Genomic DNA, 20,451 nt, shown 5'->3' with positions numbered 1-20,451 from the left:
ACAAATATGAGTTAAAAAGAGATCCGTGAACATTGAAGACAATGTCAGCTTTCAAAGAAAAATCTTTAACACCTAAAAATTGCAGCTTTACAAAGAAAATTGCAAATTGACAAAGATTGTTTATGAGCACAAGTACAATGGCTTTAGAGAGGTTTCAGTGAAAACAAAATCTCAAGAAATGTAGGAAGGATCAATATCTCCAACTTTGCTGGCCACATTCAGCTCTCACATGAGCAGGTGATACAATAAAAATGTAATAAATACAACCCATTGTTTTTAGACATCAAAGGTCACTACATTGAGTTAGATAAGATTACTGCAAACTAACTGCACACCAAACCTATAAACATTGGGAGTTATATGTGAAAACATCCATACTACTCTGAAGAACTCAACGAAGTTTTTATAAACCAAAAAGACTGTTAGGAATCTGTCATTGTGATGCATGAATAAATAAGAGAATTAAATTTGTATTACTTTATTGACAAAACAATTTATTTATATTTTAGTTTATTGATGTTAAAATGCAGTTTTTATATTAATCCACAGTATATATATGTCTATTTAGTTACTTAGCTCTTATGAAATGTTTGATATCCATAGATCATATCCATGATACAGAATATCACTATCGTTTATCAGCTGGAACTGATTTTTTAAGTGAAGGTGTCAAATTGTTGAAACCTAAGGAAGTGTATTCAATTCTTCTTTTGTTGCTTTCCAATCTTTTCAAAGATCCATTTTTTATCTTTGTTATCTACTTCAGGGCCTTAATTGTACAGGTAGGGATAAAATCTAGGGTCTCTCTTATTTTCCCTTGGACAGTTTTTGAGTTTTACATTGAACAGCTACAGGAGAAATAGATACTTATTTGTCTCACAGAAATATGACAATCACAGAAGCACAGAATATTCTGCATTGGAAGGGACCCACAAGGGTCCTCAAGTCCAACTCTTAACTGAATGGCCCATACGAGGACCAAGCCCACAACCCTGGCATTATTAGCACCATGCTCTAACCAACTGAGGTAATCTCAGGGTTGTAGAAGTTAATAATTACTTTGACCCTTTGCACAGATTCTCCATTAAGTTGCATTAAATGAAATATGATCTTCATGATTTTATTTCAGTTAAAGTACTGATTTCATGTGTGAGTACATTTTGATTTAAATAAAGACTATTCCTTTTCTTGTGTGTTTTAGAAACTGCTATTAAGAACCTAAAGATGTTGTGTCTTAAATAGAAACCATCTAAGGTATAGAAGTGACTTTATATTTCAGAGGAAATTATTTCCTCAGATCTAATAAATGGTTTTATTTTGTACTCCTTTAATTCTAGCTGTGAAATGAAATTAAATGAGCCTTGCCCGATAAACGCTACAAAACATTGCAGTCACTTCTGAAGATGTGAGATGTAAATATTTATAAGGCTTTTATTATTTCAAGTCTGCAAACTCAAGAACTGGGAATATCAGCAGCATTTATTTATTTATTTATTTCAGTTACTCTGAATATCACCACAGAACTGTGATAACAGTACACTTCCATAAAGACAGAAATGTTCAAAAATTACCACATGCAGACAAGTCTTATCCATTGCATAAAATGTATTTGTGAAAACCTTTTGGTGATCACAAATTTAATTTGCTTACAGCATTGTGCTTCTGAATGGCTGAAAAGCAGTATAGAAAATGAAATATCAAACAGAAAAGTTGCTACTGTGATTATATCCGTACATTTATGTGGGGAAGCCTTAGAGGATGTGTTTTCTTGCTGCCTGTTGTATATTCAGGGACTGAAGTAGTTACAAAGATGAGATGCAGTGCTTGCCTGAATAATTTCCACTAGATACTGGTTTTTGCAAAGGATTAAGGGCCAGATCCAAATTAAGATTCTTATCACAATGCCTAATTTCTATGTGCCTCTCCCTTCAGAGACCCCTCAGAATCCCAGACTTAGTGACCTTTTTTACATGTTCACGGGGAGTTAACTTACAAGCTGGTTACTATGAGCCAAGGACTTTTTACACGTCTATAGAACAGTCTCCAGAAAATTTCAGGCTCTGGTGATTTTCTGTCTCCTGACTGGATGTGCTGTTCACTCTCCACTATGGAAGAAAACTGAAGTTTTCTTGTAATTGGGAAGTCCCCACTGAAGTACTTACAAAGCTTTTAGTTTATTTGGTTGTCTTGCTACACTCTCCAGTTTTCAGCAAGCTTTCAAGGATGATAATCAAGCCACAAATAATTACGGGCAGGCACCCTTAGCCTCCTCCAGCTCTCATTTAGCTGTCTCAGATCCTGGATTTCTTGGCAGTCTCTGCTGAGGTCAAGTGGCTCTCAGTGACATGGAAAATTGGAAATAAGGGTCATGGTTACCAACGACCCTTGCTCCATTACAGGTGCAGCAAAGTTGAGCTTTTTCAAGCAGAAGTAAATACTACTGGTGTGTGGTGGGTTCCTGTGGGCAGGATGAAGCTAGAGAGAGACCTTGAAGGAGTTCCCATGCCCAAAGAACAGGCAGGTATCATACCTTATATCCAAACACAACTTCTTGCCTTCATCCCTGTTCCCTCAGTCTCCCTCTGCTGTTATCCTGACACCGCGTGACAATGGTTGGACTTCAGGATGCTCATAAATTGACAGGTCAACCAAGACCATTGCTGCTGTATAATCTAAGTGAATGACCTGAAGTTCATCTCTCTCTGAGAACACCAGGCAGGCAGCTTGAGAGTCATCCACTCTGCCCCAGGAAAGGCAGAGTGAATGATTTTCTCGAAACACTTGCCTTTGTCCCCTGCCTGTGCAGAATGGTTGGCTCAGGAGCTCAGGTGCGATGCAGGTCTTTCAAAAGTCCACCAACAGACTGAGGCAAATTCACTGTGGACATTTTCTTACAGCACTCAGTTAACTCTGGGTACCAGTGAAAGCAGCAGGGTATGAAACTGGGACCCTCACATCAGGAAGACACGGGACTTCACTGCCAACTCCCATGGGGGAGTACTGGCTGTGCCTCCCTTTTGGCTTGTGAAGGGTCCAGTTCCTCACTGCAGCAACTCCCCTGGTTACCCAGGAGGCCGGGGAGCCACTCTCCCATTGCAGGAGTGCAGCGTGTCCTTGTGTTCATGAAGACCAATGGTATCCTGGGCTGCATTAGGAAGAGCTTTGCCAGCACACTGAGGGAGGTCATCCTGCCCCTCTACTCAGCCTTGGTGAGGCCACATCTGGAGTGCTGTGTCCAGTTCTGGGCTCCTCAACACAAGAGAGACATGGAACTCCTGGAGTGGGTCTAGCAGAGGGCTACAAAGATGATTAAGGGACTGGAGCATCTCTCTTATGAGGAAAGGCTGAGGGAGTTGGGCCTGTTCAGCCTCAAGAACACACAACTGAAAAGGGACCTCATCACTGTCTCTATCTGAAGGGAGGGTGTCAAGAGGATGGAGCCAGGCTCTTCTCGGTGGTGCCAAGCAATAGGACAAGAGGCAGTGGGCAGAAACTGATGCACACGAAGTTCCACCTGAACATGAGGAAGAACTTCTTTACTGTACAGGTGACCGTGAACTGGAACAGATTGCCCAGAGACGTTGTGGAGTCTCCCTCACTGCAGATATTCAGGAAACTTTGGATAGAATCCTGTGCAATGGGCTCTAGGCTGATCCTGCTTGAGCAGAAGGTTGGACCAGATGACCCACTGCGTTCCTTCCAACCTGAACCATTCTGTGATTCTGTGACCACATTAGCAATCAGGGTTTTCAGGAAACCAAAAAAAGTACATGCGCATTTCAGATACGAGCCGGTAAAATACAATGGATTTTTATTGTTCTTTTGCCAGTGGAGCACCGTTCCGTCCAACCGCAGACTCACAAGCAGCTCATCTCTTAAGGGGCCGAGGCCGTCCCCTTCCCAGCTCCTCTCCTCGTCCCGGCCCTGCCTCCCGGCAGACCCCGCGCGCCGCCCGCCCTCGCGAGACTCCTGGTTCTCGCGACAGCGCGGCGCCGCCATCTTACCCGTTCGCTCGGCGCTCGCTCTGTCGGGCGCTGCGGCTCCGGCAGCGCGGGGGCCGCTCTGTCCCGTCCCGCTCCGTCCCGTCCCGCTCCGCACCCGTCCCGCCCTCAGCCGCGCCGCCTTCCGGCGGGGGACACCCACGCAGCGGCCGGGCCGCGCTCCCTGGCTGAGCAGCGGCGAGCGCGGGGCCCGCGGGGAGCAGCCGCTGCTGGGCTGGTTCCGCCCCCTCCCTGTCGCTGGGCCTCCGGCCCCTGCCAGGCGGCTCTGCCGAACCGGGAGGCGACCGCGGCCTCGGCGGGGGGTGCGGGGAGGCGCGGCGGGAGCCAGGGTGCCGGGCGGCGGGGCGGCGCGGACCCCGCCGCCGGTGCTGGTGCTGCTGCTGGCGGGGAGGCGGGGGGCCCGGGCCGCTCTGGATGGTGGTTAAAATGATCATAGAAAACTTCGAGGCGCTGAAATCCTGGCTCAGCAAAACCTTGGAGCCCATGTGAGTAGCTGCGACCCTTCCTCCCCCTCCCACCCCTCGAAATAAACCTGCCCCTTGCAAAAGATGGGAACACGCAGGGAAGGGGAACGCGGTGCCAGAGAGGCCCGTGACGACACCCCGGGAGGTGCCCTCCCAGCGCCCTTCTCCCCCGGCCGCCTTCCGTGAGGGGCTGCGCCGCTCTCCCGCTCTCCCGTCGCCGTCCTCGGCCGGGAGGTAGGATCGTCTCCCTCCGGAGGATGCAGCTCCCCCCCCTAGCGACCGCGTTCCTGTTCCCTTTGTAGCCCAGGGGAAGCGGGAGACGCTCTGTGTGCGTGCAGCTCGTTGTGCCCCCTCAGCCCCCGCAGAGGCGACGGTAATAACCACGGCCCACCTCTGGGCCGGGGACCTGCACCGAGACAGCTCAGGTGCCACTGGGACGTCCTGCAAGATCCTGGGATATTCCCAACACCATTTGATGTAGACTCCTCGCACATCGTTCTCGGTTGTTTTGAGTATTTGGCGCTCCCTTGTTTCCATGCCCCTAAAAAAAAATTGCATCATAAGAGAGCTTGGGAGTAGGAGCTCCAGAGAATAATTTGCCTGTTTGTGAATATCTCCGTGGCCTCTAAGCATAACATTCATGTGAGTAAGGGGGGCTCCTCTGCAAATAGTCCACGTCTTCCTTCTCTGGATGATATTTTAGTGGAACTGAGGTGTGAACTTAGTTTTAAAGGTTTCTTCTTCTGCAAGTATGGTGTCTATAGACGTTTCAGATTAAAGCATACAATTGTTTTGTCATTTTCACTACTACTCTAACGTGTCTGAATTAAATTGCTGGAGTTTGATTTAAATCAAATGAATTAGAACTTCTAAATTCATTCTGATGTTAACTTTTGCTCTGAAATGTTTGCTCACGGTCAGTTTTACTCTCATAAGTTTAAATGGGGGGAGGGGGGAAGTCTGCTTTATGCCATAGCTGTTAGTTAAGTATATGTATGTACGGTATAGTTTGTATGGCTTATGCTGAAGTAACTTGGAAAAGTTGTAAAATGTAAAATATTTTTAAGAGAGTTGGGTTGGCTTGTTTTTTTGTCTGTTTAGGTTTTTTTGGGGGTGCTGGTGTTCTTTTTTTCCATAGGGCCACATCCAGACCACACTGAAATAGATGAATCTTAAAACTTAATTTCAGTGGACTTTGAATTTGGCCTGCAGCAAATTGCACTGTGTGTCTTTGTAATAAAAGGTTTAACTGTTAAGATTTTTATTTTGGGAGAATAAAAGAGCATCACCCTGTAAAGGATGGTGAATTACTCTTTCTCTTGGGTCGATGTAATGTGATATTCGAATAACAGAGCACGTTGTGTTCTGGGATAGTAGATCCATCTAGTTCTCTACTGCATTATACTGACTATTAGTCTCTGGATACTTTGTTGCATGATTATTCTGTTAATGGCAATCACCAGTTTGATGTCGGTATTTTAGAGTGTGGTGGTTAAGAGGCTTGGAACAGACTTAGGCTGTTCCATGATTCTCTGTTTGAATATGAAACTATGAGATTTGCTAGCAATAGTCAGCAGTTCGAGGGTGAGATTGGAATTTTCAGCTTTTGTGATCAGTGTCTTTTTTTTTTTTTTTTTGTCCTGAAAGGACCAACATGTTTCTGTTAAGTGTGGTTTATAAGCTGATCAAATGTGGTTCTTGTTCTCGAAAACTATGAGGTGAGCTAGGGACTTGCTGGTCTGATGGATTTGGAGTTCTCTGAATTTTTAGGTTTGGGAGGAAACAAACCAGCAGGGACTATTAAATTCAACTGTCATTCAGTTTTCTGCAATGTCCTATGTAACTGTATTATTGAATAAATGTTGGAATTGGTGGAGATGTACTGTCGTTTCCTAGCAGTCAGCCACTCTTGGAGGTGTTTCTGATCTCGGCTGTCTGAAATGTGCCTACAGCCATAGCTTCTGGCTGTGTGTAAAGTTACTTCTGAAGAAGCAGCTGCTGTTGGTGCAGTAGTGATACAGTGAGGCTCTAAGTGCTCATCCTCTGGAGATATTGCCATAGCCTAAAAATGATTTTTGACTTGTCTTTTCCTGTTAATGAAACAAAAACAGGTGCCAGCTGTTTTTGTCTAGTGGCTCTTTCAGTAATCTTTAGCTGCAAGATATGCTGCTTAATTTCCTTGCTAGACTAAGGAAGACACTACTGTATTAGATCATTATGGAGGTGGTGTCTGTGTAGTTTTAGGGGGAAAAGTGCATTTAAGAAGAAGCGTAACTAAATTCTCTACACACAGATATAGACCTGTAACTATGTGCCAGTTATGTAGAACTGAGTAGTTAGAACATGATATACTTTCCAAGTTGCCCTTTTCAAGCAGCTGTCATTTTTTAATCAAGATGTATAGCTTATTTCAAAGGCCATAACATATGTACTTCTGAAACATAATGTTTCAGATTAGAATATAGAAGTAGCCATAAAAATTGTTTCATTTTATATTTAAACCGTCTTAAAAATGTTGGCTTTTTAGTGTAAGGAAACAAGTGTGTTACATAATTGTGCGGACTGGATGTCATCTGGTTGTTGGATTGCTTGCATGTGGGAAACTGTCCATAGACAAGAAGGGAGGAGAAGGGTGATGGAGGGTTTAAGATTTGGAATTTTTTGTTAGTGGTGGGTTGTTGGATTTGTTTGTTTGTTTTGGACTGCTCTAATGCCTGTGGCAAAGCCTTGGTGATCATCCATACAAAGAGGCCTTATCTGAGTTTTGTCTTGTTGCAGTGAGGCAGAAACTGCAAAAGCTACCATGCTGGAGCATTTGCAGTCCAGCTCTGCTTGAGGGGTGATGGGTCTCTAGTAACTTTCTACAGCTCTCCAAGGAGAGGCTTCTTTTTTTAGTTTTGGAAATAACTCTTTGAGCAGCTCCATTGAGTGCCCAGAGAATTACTAAATATACGCACAAAACCATTGCAGATACAGCTATGTAAATGCAGTACCTGCGTAAGCAAAGCAGGAAGAGGTGCTTTTTTATGCTGTGGCTACTCTGTGTTTTACTAGAACTATCTTGCATGTTCAACTCCAGTCAGCTCCGTAAAGAAGGCATTTGTCACCAGTTGTCCTCGTTGCTTGCAGACAGCAGCATGCTTAGTTTCTAGTGTCACACGCTTTCTTGTCCATGGCATGGTTTCTGTCAAGCGTTGGAAAATAATGTTAGACTTGGAATATAACCATATGCCTGTCACCTCTTATTTCTGTACTAACAAGGCACTCATTGAGCCATATCTACTGTGATGGGTTTCTTTTTTGCAAGTCCATTCCAGATACTATATAAACTGTGTACATAGTCCTTGCTGGAATATCAGGTTTGGCTTGGCAAAGTTCCAAGTAGAGGTCTCTTCAGTTTGTTTTTTTTTCTTGAATTTGTTTGAATCTCTACTTGTGAAAAAACTACCTCTTTTGTACTAATGCTGCACTCACCCATTTTGCTTTTAAGACATTGCAATGTTCTCCCCCTTGCCCTAATTCTCTACAATGGAAAATTTTCTTGGTTTTAATTACTTTGTGTAAAATAAATTTAATGAAAATCTTCCTGTGGCCCATTGAATTTTACTTTCAACTTGATTAAGGCTCCCATATCTAATTTTTTCCACTTCACTGTATTTACAGGCTTGTTCCTCTGCTAAATCAAACTTTCAAGGAAGATGAAGTAATATCTACAACAACTCTTATGCAGTATTTAGGCATACGTCATTGAAATGGAAAGGTTTTTTGCATTGGTTAATTCTGGAGGTGAACATGGTGTTGTAACTACTTATGTCAGATGGAATAAAATCAAAATTGTTTAAAGACTTTTGAATATATTTATCATTGGAATATTTTATGGCAAATGATCAGTGTTCTCTGCTGTTCAGTTATGGTTTCACTATTCTATTTTTGTTTGTCATGCTTTTCAACCCTTATTTTTTGGCTTCACACAGGTGCTGAAGAAAGGTAGCAAATAAAAAAGGTTTAATAGTGGTGTAAGAAATATGCTAATAATCCAAGACATCGAAAAAATAGCAAAAAGTTAAAATGAAAACCTTGTCATTCCTTTCCACAAACATGTGGCACACCATCCTACCAATAACACTCATTGGCCCATCAGGAAGTTTCTCTCATTTCCCATGAAACTTCCCAAGCATTTCAAAAGCAGTAAATGTTTCTCTTCATTTCACTTCCTTTGTTAACACTTTGCATGAAGCTATTTATAACTAAGATAAATAAAGCATAAATACCCATCATTGGTATGTCACTTTTAACACTAGTCATTTTTCTACATGTGTTATGAAACTTAAAAGTCTGTTCACCTCATTTATGTAGAGCTACTGTGTTTGAGAAATCGAGGTTCCTAGCTTAAAGTGCTGGTACCGCTAAGCTTCTGTGTAAAAATACTATGTCAGAAATAAAATATTGGTATTTCAAGGTATAGTTGAAAGCAGAAAATACAATGGAGAAAATTATTCCTGTTACAGGAAGTCCTTCTTGTTCTTACAGTGAACATCAGCAGTGAAGTGGAACCCCTTGACTGCATTGCAAGTCATGAGATACTGTGATGAGTTTTGTGTTCTGCATTGAATGTGTGTTGGGCAACCAGCAAGCTGACAGCTATTCTGCCTCTCAAGAGCTGTCTTGAATCTGGGGGTGGCATTTTAGGCTGTAGCTGTATGAATGTGTCAGATCTGATTATAATGTAATTTAGAACTGTTAATGTTTTAACGACATCTGTAATTTTACGTAGCAGCATTGGAGGCTGTTGCATTCCTCGATGTGTTTCTATTACATTAAGTACCGTTAGAGGGTTAATGAAAGTGAGCATCCTAAGAGTGGTCCTTCTCAGCTGCAGTAGTGCTTCAAGATAAAAGATGGATCTTGCTGAATGAGTCTGTCATTCATTTTACTTAGTGAATGCTGTAGCTTTTTATAGATTTTTTTTTTAGTAGCAACACAACAGAATGGTACAACTGCCTAAATTAGACGAGCTGCACTGCCCAATACGCAATGTACATCTTTCTGCACCCACTCAGCCCTGAAAGTACAAGGCATTTCTCTCAGCCTTTAAACATAACCGTGTCCACTTTGAACTGATATCAAGAACTGAGCAGTATTTTAGCAATTAATCTTCAGGCAACAAAACCAAACTCTGAAATTTAGATTATTAATTCTCAGGGTCAGAATGTGATAAATAACATGCTTCTACATGTAATTTCCTTTACGGCAAGACCATTCACTGCCTGAAGGGCTTCAGACATGCTTTTGAGGTTTCAGTGTATTGTGGTAGTTTAAATTTGTCAAGGAACTAGTTTCTGGACTTGCAGCACCTCTTTGGTTTGTACATTAATTTTAAAACTGAAGAAAAAAAATCCTCATAGTTTTTTACTATCTTAAAGTTGTGTGTGCATACCAGCTGTGTCCAAAATGAAGTCTCAATTGAGAGTCTTTGCATTAGCTTGAAATAAAGAGGATGAAATATATCTGAAATGGACAAGTAGTGTTTTCATTACAAGGAAACTTTTTGGAAGTTTTTTTTCTGTCTTCAGTCTTCTCCTTTTTCCAAGCAGCTTTTATCACCTAAGTGAGTAACTGTGTTCATTTTGTGGAAACTCTCAAGTTTACAATTTAACAGCTACAGCATGGGAATTTTTTTTCCGTAGTGTTTCCCTTTCCCTACCCTAGCCCCCCCCCCGAAATTGTAAAAAGATTACATAATGTATAGTTAAATACTGCTTTTGTGTATCTCCCTTGGGGAATTTGCATACATTTTCCAGATATTTTCACCAGAGGGTAGACTTTGGAATACTAGTTTTTTTAATAGAAGAAACGTGTAGAAAATTGGGAATTAGGTTATATTGCCCAAAAGCTTAAAAATATCAAATTCATTTTATGTGTAATGGTTGAGTTGTTGTCTAATAACTGTAAAATTTAGTCAGCAGTTTGTTTTGTGATACCACTGAAATTTTTAGCAAAATAAAGGATTATCCTGCTGTTAAACTGGTTTCTCTAGTGTTTGCTACAGCTCCATAGTACCAGATCTGCACCAAATACTGTAGATACTACTTTTTAAAAAATGACCAGAAGTAATTACTCTTGTAAGACTCCAATTCAAAGTGGCCAGTTCACTTATTAAGAGCAGACTTAAAGGTTGAATTGCAGCATGAGAAACTTCATAGCGCTGGAAATGTGTTTTTTCTGAGAGGACAATATCTGGGCTTAGGTATATCAGACATTTCTTCAAGTTAATTATTTAATACATTAGAAGACTTCAGCTTTGTATATATGTAGGAAACCTAGAGTACGTATGTTTACTCATTCTGTGCTTTGTCATGTTAACAAACATTTGAGGAAGTTAAAGGAGCAGGATAGGCAATATTAGTAAGCTATTTAAATATGTGAATTTTTCAGGTATGTTATAAACTTCACAACTATCATTCTTGAGTCTGCTTTATGTTTTATAGTTCCTTGTATTTCTTCTTCTTTCTCTTGGTTTAAGAATTCATCACATGGTGGGGTGTTTTGGTTTTGGGGGGGGTGTTTGGGATTTTTTTGTTTGGTGTTGGGTTTTTTTTGTTTGGGGGTTTTTTGCTGTGGGTTTGAACATTCAAACAGGAGTTATAATGGCCTTATATTCAATATTTGCTTGGTGGAGAGTTCAGAGCCCTGTTGGGGAGACATGCCCAAATGTCTCACTTGATAGTGGAATATTTAATCCAGCAGGCTTTCAGATGGCCCTTCCCTTTTCATACCTTTTACATTAAAATTAGTCGAACAGCATGCTTTGTCTTTCATTTCAATATGTCTTTGTACTGATGCTGAAACACATTCTTGGGCACTGTATTAAAAGTTTGTCTTTATTCTCTCTAAGGAGTGAGAGATGCTTCTCTTCACTGTCTTTTAAAATTGTTCTTCTGCAATATTTATGTGCGAAGGTATTTTTTTAGTTTAGCTTATCTGCCTCTTAAAAGTACTTTTAGCAAAGTCAGTATAAGCTCTGTGCTAATAAGGGCTTTTATATGTACAGCTATGCCAGTAACATGTTTTTGTAAACACCTTTAGTTTGTATTCCACGTACATTACATTTCTAAGTTAAGACTGATGTCTGTAATTGCGTGGTGATTATAAAAGTCAAAGTGCATTGTCAGAAAATATTTTATATTTTAAAATATGTAAATCTGAGTATTGGAAATGGATAGATTGAGAAGTGTTTAATGAATTGCAAAGTATTCAAATGAGAAGAGAAGACTGTACAGAGGTGAGTTCTCTTCAGCCAAATTACTTTCCCCTTCTCAAATATTCATTATTAAAATATTTAATGCTTAAAGTTACTTTGACAGTTACAGCTTTTCTCTTCTGGTTTATCTTCTTTATTTGAAATGGTAATTTCGTATAATAACTGCAAAACTGAATGAGATAAGAAAAAAAGGATTTTGAACTTTTCTGTGACCTTTGTTGCGGTTGTGAACTCTTTGTCCTGTGATTGAGCAAGATATTTGATTGGGTATTACTTCCCATTTTGAAACTTTTATCTACTGCATAGCAGTTTGAGGTATCGATATAATTCTCTGAAGAACATGTAGAGATCTAGCCAGAGAATTCTTCCGTCCTAACTATTGTTTATTAAAGCAGGATTACATGAGCAATCTCCCTTGTTTAATAGGCACTATGTATTCTCTGAGAGAGTACAGATTTTGTGAAAAAACATTACCAGAGGTAAAAACATTTAGCTCTAACATACTAGTTATAATCGTATATATTCAGAAAGTGGGTGTAAGAAAACATGTTATGGTGTTTAATTGTAGCACACACTGGGATGTACTTGCTGCAGTGGAAATGAATTCAGCTTACTTGTGCCAGCTGGTGTTTGTTTGTTAAAGAAAACATGAAAGTGAAAACAGGAGGAGAAATGTGATTACAGATGCTTATTAGTGCTTGCAGCACATGGCTACAAAATGTTGAGGGGATGGAGAAATGGGAGTCAAGGTTGGGAAATATTGTCATTTCAGTGCATGTGAATGTTTTCCTAGTAGCCAGGTTTTAGCATAAGAATGAAGTTATGTATCAACTTCTGTCACACTTTTGATGCACAGATTGCATTTCTGCTCAGGACTGTGATGTACCACACCATGTTCAAGTTCAGCTATGGATTCAAACCTGTATTTAACAAATGAAAATATGTATCATTCAGTGAGCACTAGAATCAAAATATAAATTTTCTTTCAGTTTTGAATGCAACTTAAAGTATTTGAAATGCGTTGGTGGTGTTCTAATTTTTCTGAGTTGTCAATTAAGGACTTTATTAATCTTATAATCTGCAAGAATATAGTAAGATATATACTGTATGATAAATCCCTGTGCTACACAGTATATTTTGCTGCCATCAGCATGGGTACCTTTCCTGTTTTCTTTAATCTCACATTACTTGTTACAAAAGAATGTTGACTATATGAGCATAAAATGCAAGACAGAGAGGTTTAGAATAACTGATAAAGCTAGCTCAAAAGGAGTGAAAAATCCACATATGCACAACACAGATAGAACAAGCATATTGCATATTATTCACATACAAAGGCTACTGTTCTGTAAGGAAATACTGTCAACTAGAGAACATAAGAACTTGTTTATCAGAAAAACTCAAGACCTCTGTAATCTAAACCAGCAGATTTTTCACTAAACCAGTGGATGGATAATTTATACACCATACTTAAGAATTCAGTTTGAATGAAAAAGTAGAAAGGAATTGTGTTTAAAAAAAGCAACCCTCCCCTAAACAAAATCATCAAAGATCCAGAACTTTAAAAGCTATAAAAACTAGAAATTTTCAGGCAGACTGCCTGTATTCACAGTTTAAATTTCTTTTTTACTTCATGAGACCAGTTACTCCTCTCTTCCACCGCTTGAAGTTTCTAGCAATTTAATTTTAGCATCATCTGGAAAAAGGACATTTTATGAGAGTTTGAAAAGGAGTGAAAGTCAGATTATAACTTTGCTAGATCTGTCTAAAATACTATTTCCAGAAACAGACATGGCCTTCACAGAAGTGTGGAGAAGATAGATCAATTGTTTGAAGTGTGGAGAGGATAGATCAATTGTTTGTGGGTTTTTTCAAGCTTTGAACAACAGCTATGGAAGAGGAGACTTCTGTTTCAAATCAGTACTTAAAAAAGGAAGTCAGCCTATGCCTGTGTAAAGATCATTTGCAGTTTAATTTTAAAAAATAAAAAGAAAGCACATTAAATCATACTGTTGATCTACAAAAGCATCTTCTCCATCTCAGTCTACCACAAAATGCATTGTATTCATTATTGCTTAATTAGTATCAATTTGGAGTAATTCATCTGTTAGTATTTACAAAAAAAGTATTTGTTGAATAGCCAAAATAAATGTAGAATTTTAACTTGAAAGCGAGTAAGTTCTTCCTGTTGTAGAAATTCCCCTGTACACATTGAACAATAATAGTAGAATTCAGTACAATTCTTTTTAAGTGTTCATATGTGGTTGTCTTGCATACAGAGTGACAAATGCTAAGACACTGCCACAGGAAAAGGTGATCGTGTATTTTGGTAATGAAAAGTACATTTTTAGTGAGGATATTTTCTTGAGACTATTTTGGAGTTGGGTGGATGGAATTCAAGTCCTTGGATGGACAGTATTGCTAAGATTTTCAAAGTCATCATGGCAGGGAGGGTTGAAAGCACTAATTGTTCATTATTTTTAAACAGTTTTTGTTTGTTTGTGTTTTGGAGTTTTGTTTGTTGGTTTTGTTTGGGTTTGGGTTTTTTCGGGGGGACTGGGGGTGTTGCAGGTTTTGTTTGTCTGTCTTTGGGGGTAGGGGTGGTGATTTGTGGTTTGGGTTTTTTTGTTACATGTTTTGGAGTCTAGGTGGCTTTCCAGAGAAGATTTTCCATTTTCTATCCTGCTCATGAGAGAGGAATTGCTTTAAACTGAATATGAGGTTGTCATATAATCAATACTGTAGGAGCTGGAGTATTAAAATACATTGCAGTAACTAAAAGCAGGGCGTTTTTACTTTCTGGACTGACTCTTGGGTTTTTTTCTTGGTTTTTTTTGTGGTTTGTTTGTTTGGTTTGGTTTGGTTGGGTTTTTTGGTTTTTTTTCCCGTTTTTTTCCCCCCCACTAAATTTTGAGTGCATGTGTCATTTAAATAAGTTGTAGCACATTTTTTACAGTGACAGCTGACTATTATCAGATGAGAACTAAATTTGTGAAAATTGAAATAAAAAAAAATTCAGCTTATAATGTTTTATCTGATTTTCATGGAGAATAGAAAGGCGAAGAAAAACTGAGGATAATCACGTGAAAATAGTTGCCTCCCAAAAAATGGTTTTCCTGTTATGATGAAAACAGCACACTAATTTTCCAAGGCATGATTCAGCTTGAAACTGGGAGAGTACTGAAAATCTCCTGAAGTGCCATTGAAGTTGCATGAAAGAGCAGTAAAAAAAGTTAATAATTTTGCAAATTCAAGGATTGAAAAGTTATGAAACGCTGGTCTTAGGGCCTACTTGGGGGCTGTACTGAATGAGAACCCTCATTGTGGCCTGTGGTGAAAACTGTTCAGCATTGGGCTTCTGGATAATCTGCTTGTCTGGTGCGCTCAAGTGCTCGTTGCATTAAAGAGTCCCTGCAGTCCTTCTGCTCTTGCTGTGGAAGTTTATGTGCCTGCTTCCAAGATGACTTGTGAGTGCTTAGACAGCATTTTCTTCTGGATAAAGAATTGTTAAATCTGAGTGGGGCAAACCAGATGTGAAAAATTTCTGAAGAATTTCCAGTCAGTGTGCAGTCTGGTTTGTTATTAACAGTATATATTTTCATTTTGTTCGTTCAGTGTGCGTGGGTTCTTTTGGAATGTAGACTGTGAACTCCCATGTCCTGTATCTATAAATAATGCAGACTAATACAGAATACTGTGGTACATCCCCTACCATCTCAAGTATCTTTTACAGCATGAAATTCTACTACTGCCTGCTTTCTAGAGGATGCTGAGTTACGTTTGAAGCTCTTTAACTTCAGGGCACTGTGCTGGGCCAAAGCTATCCATAAGATCTCCTGAGAATGGATGCTGACAGATCAGCTTCCTTTGCTTAGTGGATATGTTTGTGGGGGGATGTTGCTTGCTGTGCAGGCAATAAGTTTCTTTGGGGAGGGGAGTTAGGTGGTGTAGTATGGTGATGGATCTGGTTTCTTCCAGTGTCCAAAATACATGTAATTTCAATGATCAACATTCAGATTGATAATTGAACTTCAGCATTTAAATTTTGTTTATTGTGGAAGGGATTTGGAATTTCTGTTTTATGCCTTCATTGTGACTGTTGGATTTCTATGCTAGAAAAGTATTTGTGTAATATTCATATTCAGTGCAACTCCCCGACCACGGATTAATTTTGCCTATTTCTCGGTTATTTTTGCTAGAGAGAATGTACAGTTAGGATGCATCATTGCATTTTTTTTCCTCTAGTAGTTCTTTAAAATATTAGTACTAACTTTGATTGCCACCCAGATAAGCTAGCTGTCTCACACAGCTGATGTGCATCCGTTAAATCCCACCTGATATTGTGGGGCCTGAAGTCTTCCTTTGGTTTATGATAAATAACGGTATTCAGTGATTTCAGACCAGTGTCTTACCATTTCATTAGTTACTGTCTTTGAATTATGAAACATGAAATGGTTTTCTGCAGTAGTCTCACTTGCTTTGGCAGGTTTTACTCTAAAGCACCGCTACGAAGTTCATTGTAGATTACTATTTGTGAAACAATATAAAAAATACGCCAGTTTTATTAAATAATGTTCTACTGAATGTGGATGTACGGCTTACTCCGTTCTAAGTTCTTTGTTCGTATGCATGAGTCCATCAGCTTCAGCACTGAAGTGCTCCGTACTTAATTTTAGATTGAATTCAGATGCCAAATGGATAATGATCCCTTAATTTCCCTCTGTTTTCAGAAACCTCTTTAGGGAGGTTTCTGTGATAACATATGAATTTGGGATTTTGAAACTTGAGTTTTTTCAGTTAATCTACTCTTTATGGTGTTCATATGTAAGTAATAATAAGATTCTCTGGAAGTATATTTGAGTCTCTCTTGAGAGACTGATTTCCCCCCCTCATTATTGGTCACTCAGTATTACATTTAGGATTACTGATTCCATCTTTGGGAAATTATGGAAGTATTTGTTGTCTTTGTAATTGTTTTTTAATGCTGTTAGGCAGTTGATACTGTTTCATTCTAAATAGTTCATTCTAGTTTGCTCTCATATTCTCTGTGCAGTATTGTTAGGAAATATTCTAGGCAATTGTTCTCTTGAAAAGAAAAGTGATGCTTAGCAATCTTATTTATCTGGATTCTGTTTTGATAAACACCCCTGAGTATTTTTCAGTTACTTTGTTAGCGTGTTTTTGCCCTGTGTATGTATTGGTCATAGCAGTTTCAGACATTATTTCTGTAATAAATTGATTTTTTTTTTCTAATTAATCTGTTTGCAGATGTGATGCAGATCCATCTGCCCTGGCCAAATATGTACTGGCTTTGGTAAAGAAGGATAAAAGTGAAAAGGAACTGAAGGCATTATGTGTTGATCAGCTGGATGTATTTCTTCAGAAAGGTATGGGCTTTGTCATAACAATTGAGTTAAAATTCTGTCTTGTTCAGTTCATTCAAACAATCTTTTACAATCGAATTGTGCATTGACCTCTTTATTAGCTTTGTTACATTGAAGAATGTAATTCAGTTTTCATGAAGCAATTACAAAAAAACCCAGGTGTATGGCTCATTATGCATAGATTAGGTGTATGTTTTGCGTCTGTTAGTAATGATGGAGGCATAGAATGGTTTGGGTTGAAAGGGACCATAAAGATCATTCAATTCCAGCCCTCCTGCCATGGGCAGAGGTGCCACCCACTAGAGCAGGTTGCTCAGGGCCTTGTCTAACCTGGCTTTGAATGCTTCCAGGAATGAGGCATCCACAACTTCTTTGGGCAAGTGTTGAAGCTCTTTATATATATTCCAGAAATATTCTTCCAGATGTTTTATTAAGAAACATTAAATAATTCAAGAATTGAAAACCTTTGTGGAACGTTGTCATTATTGACATGTTTCTTGACTTGTAAATGTCCTTTTTAAATATAACATTAGGAACAGAGCATTTAAGGAAAATACTCTTCTTTGTTTTAACTGAATGCTGGTTTTGGTTGGGTGGGTTTTTTTGTTTTTTCTTTTATTATTTATTTATTTATTGTTAGAGGAAGTGTTATTCATGGTTTTGGATAATGGATATTTTTATGCTCCTTACTTGTAGAAACTCAGATATTTGTGGAAAAACTGTTTGATGCTGTGAATACAAAAAGCTACCTACCTCCACCAGAACAGCCATCGTCAGGAAGCCTGAAAGTGGAATTTTTTCAGCACCAAGAAAAAGAGACAAAAAAAGAAGAGGTGGGCATTGATTTTAATTTAAATGTACATAATTTTTTCCTCATTTATGTAATTTGCTTATGTCTTTCAACTTCATAATGTGTACTTATTTATTACTAATAGTTCCACAAAGTACATGACAGCATTAAAATATGTCAGAAGATTTGTGCCTGGCACATTGAACACTGCTACATAGTTTTTCTCAACAGAAGTGGGTGCTTCAAAGGTAAACCAAAGTGGTTTCGACTAGCAAAGGTGAATGAAGTTACTGAGTAGTGTAGGAATTGCAGTACAACCTAGATTAGTTCTCTGTTCAAGATTGCTGTTGTAGTTTTGGTGCCCATTAATTCACCATAAATCCAGGCTACCATTCTAAATGGTAATCCTCATTCCTTCAGCTGCTTGATCCAGTTAGCATCCTTCCATCTCAGTGAACAACATAAACACCTGCGCCAGAAGAGTAGGTTTGTGCTTTTCAATAGCAACCTAGGTTTGCCTACATGAAAGTGTGTAAGCGTGAACTGAACCAGATAACCTGATGGTGAAGAAAAGAAGACTTTGCTGTCAATTTTTGGATATCCATGCCTTCCCATCCCAAAACATTAAAAAGTTTTTTTGTCCACCTGTAGCAAAAGCTGGTGTATTTTCATTGCAACACTATAAGGATGGATTATTCTACTTTATTTTCTCCCAAGCAGTGCTTTGAATATTCCTAGAAATTGAAATCTAATACATTATGAAGATTCTTTAATTATATTAAATGGTAAATGTTTCATTTCAGTGTTACTGCTGAATTTGCTCAACATTTTGAGTTTTTGGTTTCAGTAGGCTGTGCAGAAGTCTGGGTTTTAGTATACTTGTGTTTTGATCTAATATATATGCTTTGAATTCAGATAGTTAAAGAGGAAGAGCGAGAGAAAAAATTCTCTAGAAGATTAAATCACAGCCCTCCTCAGTCAAGTTCTCGCTACAGAGATACCAGGTAATAAATTTTGCTTAATCCTTTGTATGATATTAGTAGTCAGATGGGTTTGGATTTTTATGATGTTACTAAATTAAATGTTTTCTTTCTCTATTGTCACCTAATAAGCCCAAAAAGAAGACTTCTGTTGCTCTTATGCATATGTAGTTAAATGGCGAGTATATAAGTGACAGTGTAACCTGTCTCTTGAGTTGTGCACAGCTGTCACGTTTGAGTTTTATAATTCATTTTGTTGTTAGATTTGTGGTTTATGTTACAGTACTTACTCTGCTTGGTACTGAGCTTGAATTTTAATTTAGAAGCCTTCCCTTCAATAACTCTTGGTGTTTTCAATTTGAGGAAGATGCAGTATTGGGCAGAAACAGAAATTTATATGTGTTTTAAAAATCTTATAGGTGGTAAAATGAATAAACCAAATTAATTTTAAAATTCTTCTGAGAAGAAGGGAATGGCCATAGTTAGATACAATTTGTAGCTTTTCTCTAATTTTGCATTGCCATTTCTTGAAGCTTTTAATGATAGTTAAGATTTAAAATTACAACTTCATAATTCTTGTAATTAATTTCATGTTTAGAAGCCGTGATGAAAGGAAAAAAGATGAACGTTCTCGGAAGAGAGATTATGACAGAAATCCTCCCAGAAGAGATTCCTATAGGGATCGATATAACAGACGAAGAGGGAGGAGTCGGAGCTACAGCAGGAGTAGAAGTAGAAGTTGGAGCAAAGAGAGATTGCGGGACCGTGATCGAGACCGGAGCAGAAGCCGGAGCAGAACACGAAGCAGAGGTACCAACAGTTGGTCTCTAAAATACGGTGAATGTTTCCTACAAAATTTAGACACTAAGCTTAAAAACTATGTTGAAGACATACTAGAATTTCCTGTATTGTTCTTGTTTCTTTATTCAGATTTAGCTGAAGAAATGAGGCTTATGCAATTGTGTTCTCAGGGCTTGTTTTCCTCTCTTTCCCTCCATTCTTCTTTAATACCTTTGTATTGAGATGACTATGCTGGTCATTTTTAAGCATTGTCATAAGAGAGGCAGAAAAATCAATGTAATTCCATTTCATTTAATTTTAGGGAGGGGCTGAAATCATTACAGTAAATATTTGCATTTGTGCATATATCTGTAGGACTTAAGGCTTCAGTACAGTAGTTTTTAGAATTAAACTTAATTCCATTTTTTCAGCTGAAAAGGATGCTTTTTCCCCTCAATAGTTTTTAATGATAAATTGGAAAAGAGCATTGAGAGTAATTTTTTATCTTTGTCCTGTCTTAGACATAACTGTTCTGTTTTAATCAGGACGATTACTGTTTATTTGGTGGTAATATTAGGAAATTGAGAGAATAGTTTGTATGTATTCAGAATAAAAGGTCATTTTCCTTGCTGTATATACCCAGGAGTGTTCCACACCTGTCAAGCACCTTTATTTCCCCTATTGTGACAAAACTTTGCATGCAATAAATATATGCATTTGAGTGCAACATAAAATGAAGATAAAATTAAGATAAAACAATAACAGTGTCTTGAAACATTAAAGATTTGTAG

The 20,451-nt window shown here is 38.6% G+C and overlaps 1 protein-coding gene across 3 annotated transcripts in view; it reads left to right on the top strand.

The window, feature by feature from the left end:
• Window positions 1–4,363: 4,363 nt before the first annotated feature.
• The window catches only part of RBM26 (RNA binding motif protein 26), a 55,489-nt gene continuing 39,401 nt past the window's right edge, over window positions 4,364–20,451 (top strand). For all 3 annotated transcript variants that reach the window (XM_027674610.1, XM_027674611.1, XM_027674609.1), the window contains exons 1-5: window positions 4,364–4,486; window positions 16,995–17,113; window positions 17,807–17,943; window positions 18,816–18,904; window positions 19,479–19,690. In XM_027674610.1, coding sequence (XP_027530411.1) covers window positions 4,416–4,486; window positions 16,995–17,113; window positions 17,807–17,943; window positions 18,816–18,904; window positions 19,479–19,690 — 628 coding nt within the window. In that variant the 5' untranslated portion in view covers window positions 4,364–4,415. The remainder of the gene's footprint in view (window positions 4,487–16,994; window positions 17,114–17,806; window positions 17,944–18,815; window positions 18,905–19,478; window positions 19,691–20,451) is intronic.

The sequence above is a fragment of the Neopelma chrysocephalum genome, unplaced genomic scaffold (genome assembly GCF_003984885.1).
Source record: "Neopelma chrysocephalum unplaced genomic scaffold, ASM398488v2 Primary Assembly neopelma1_25, whole genome shotgun sequence".
Taxonomy (NCBI): domain Eukaryota; kingdom Metazoa; phylum Chordata; class Aves; order Passeriformes; family Pipridae; genus Neopelma; species Neopelma chrysocephalum.
The sequence above is the reverse complement of the archived record's forward strand: the minus strand, read 5'-3'. Positions and strand labels throughout refer to the sequence as shown.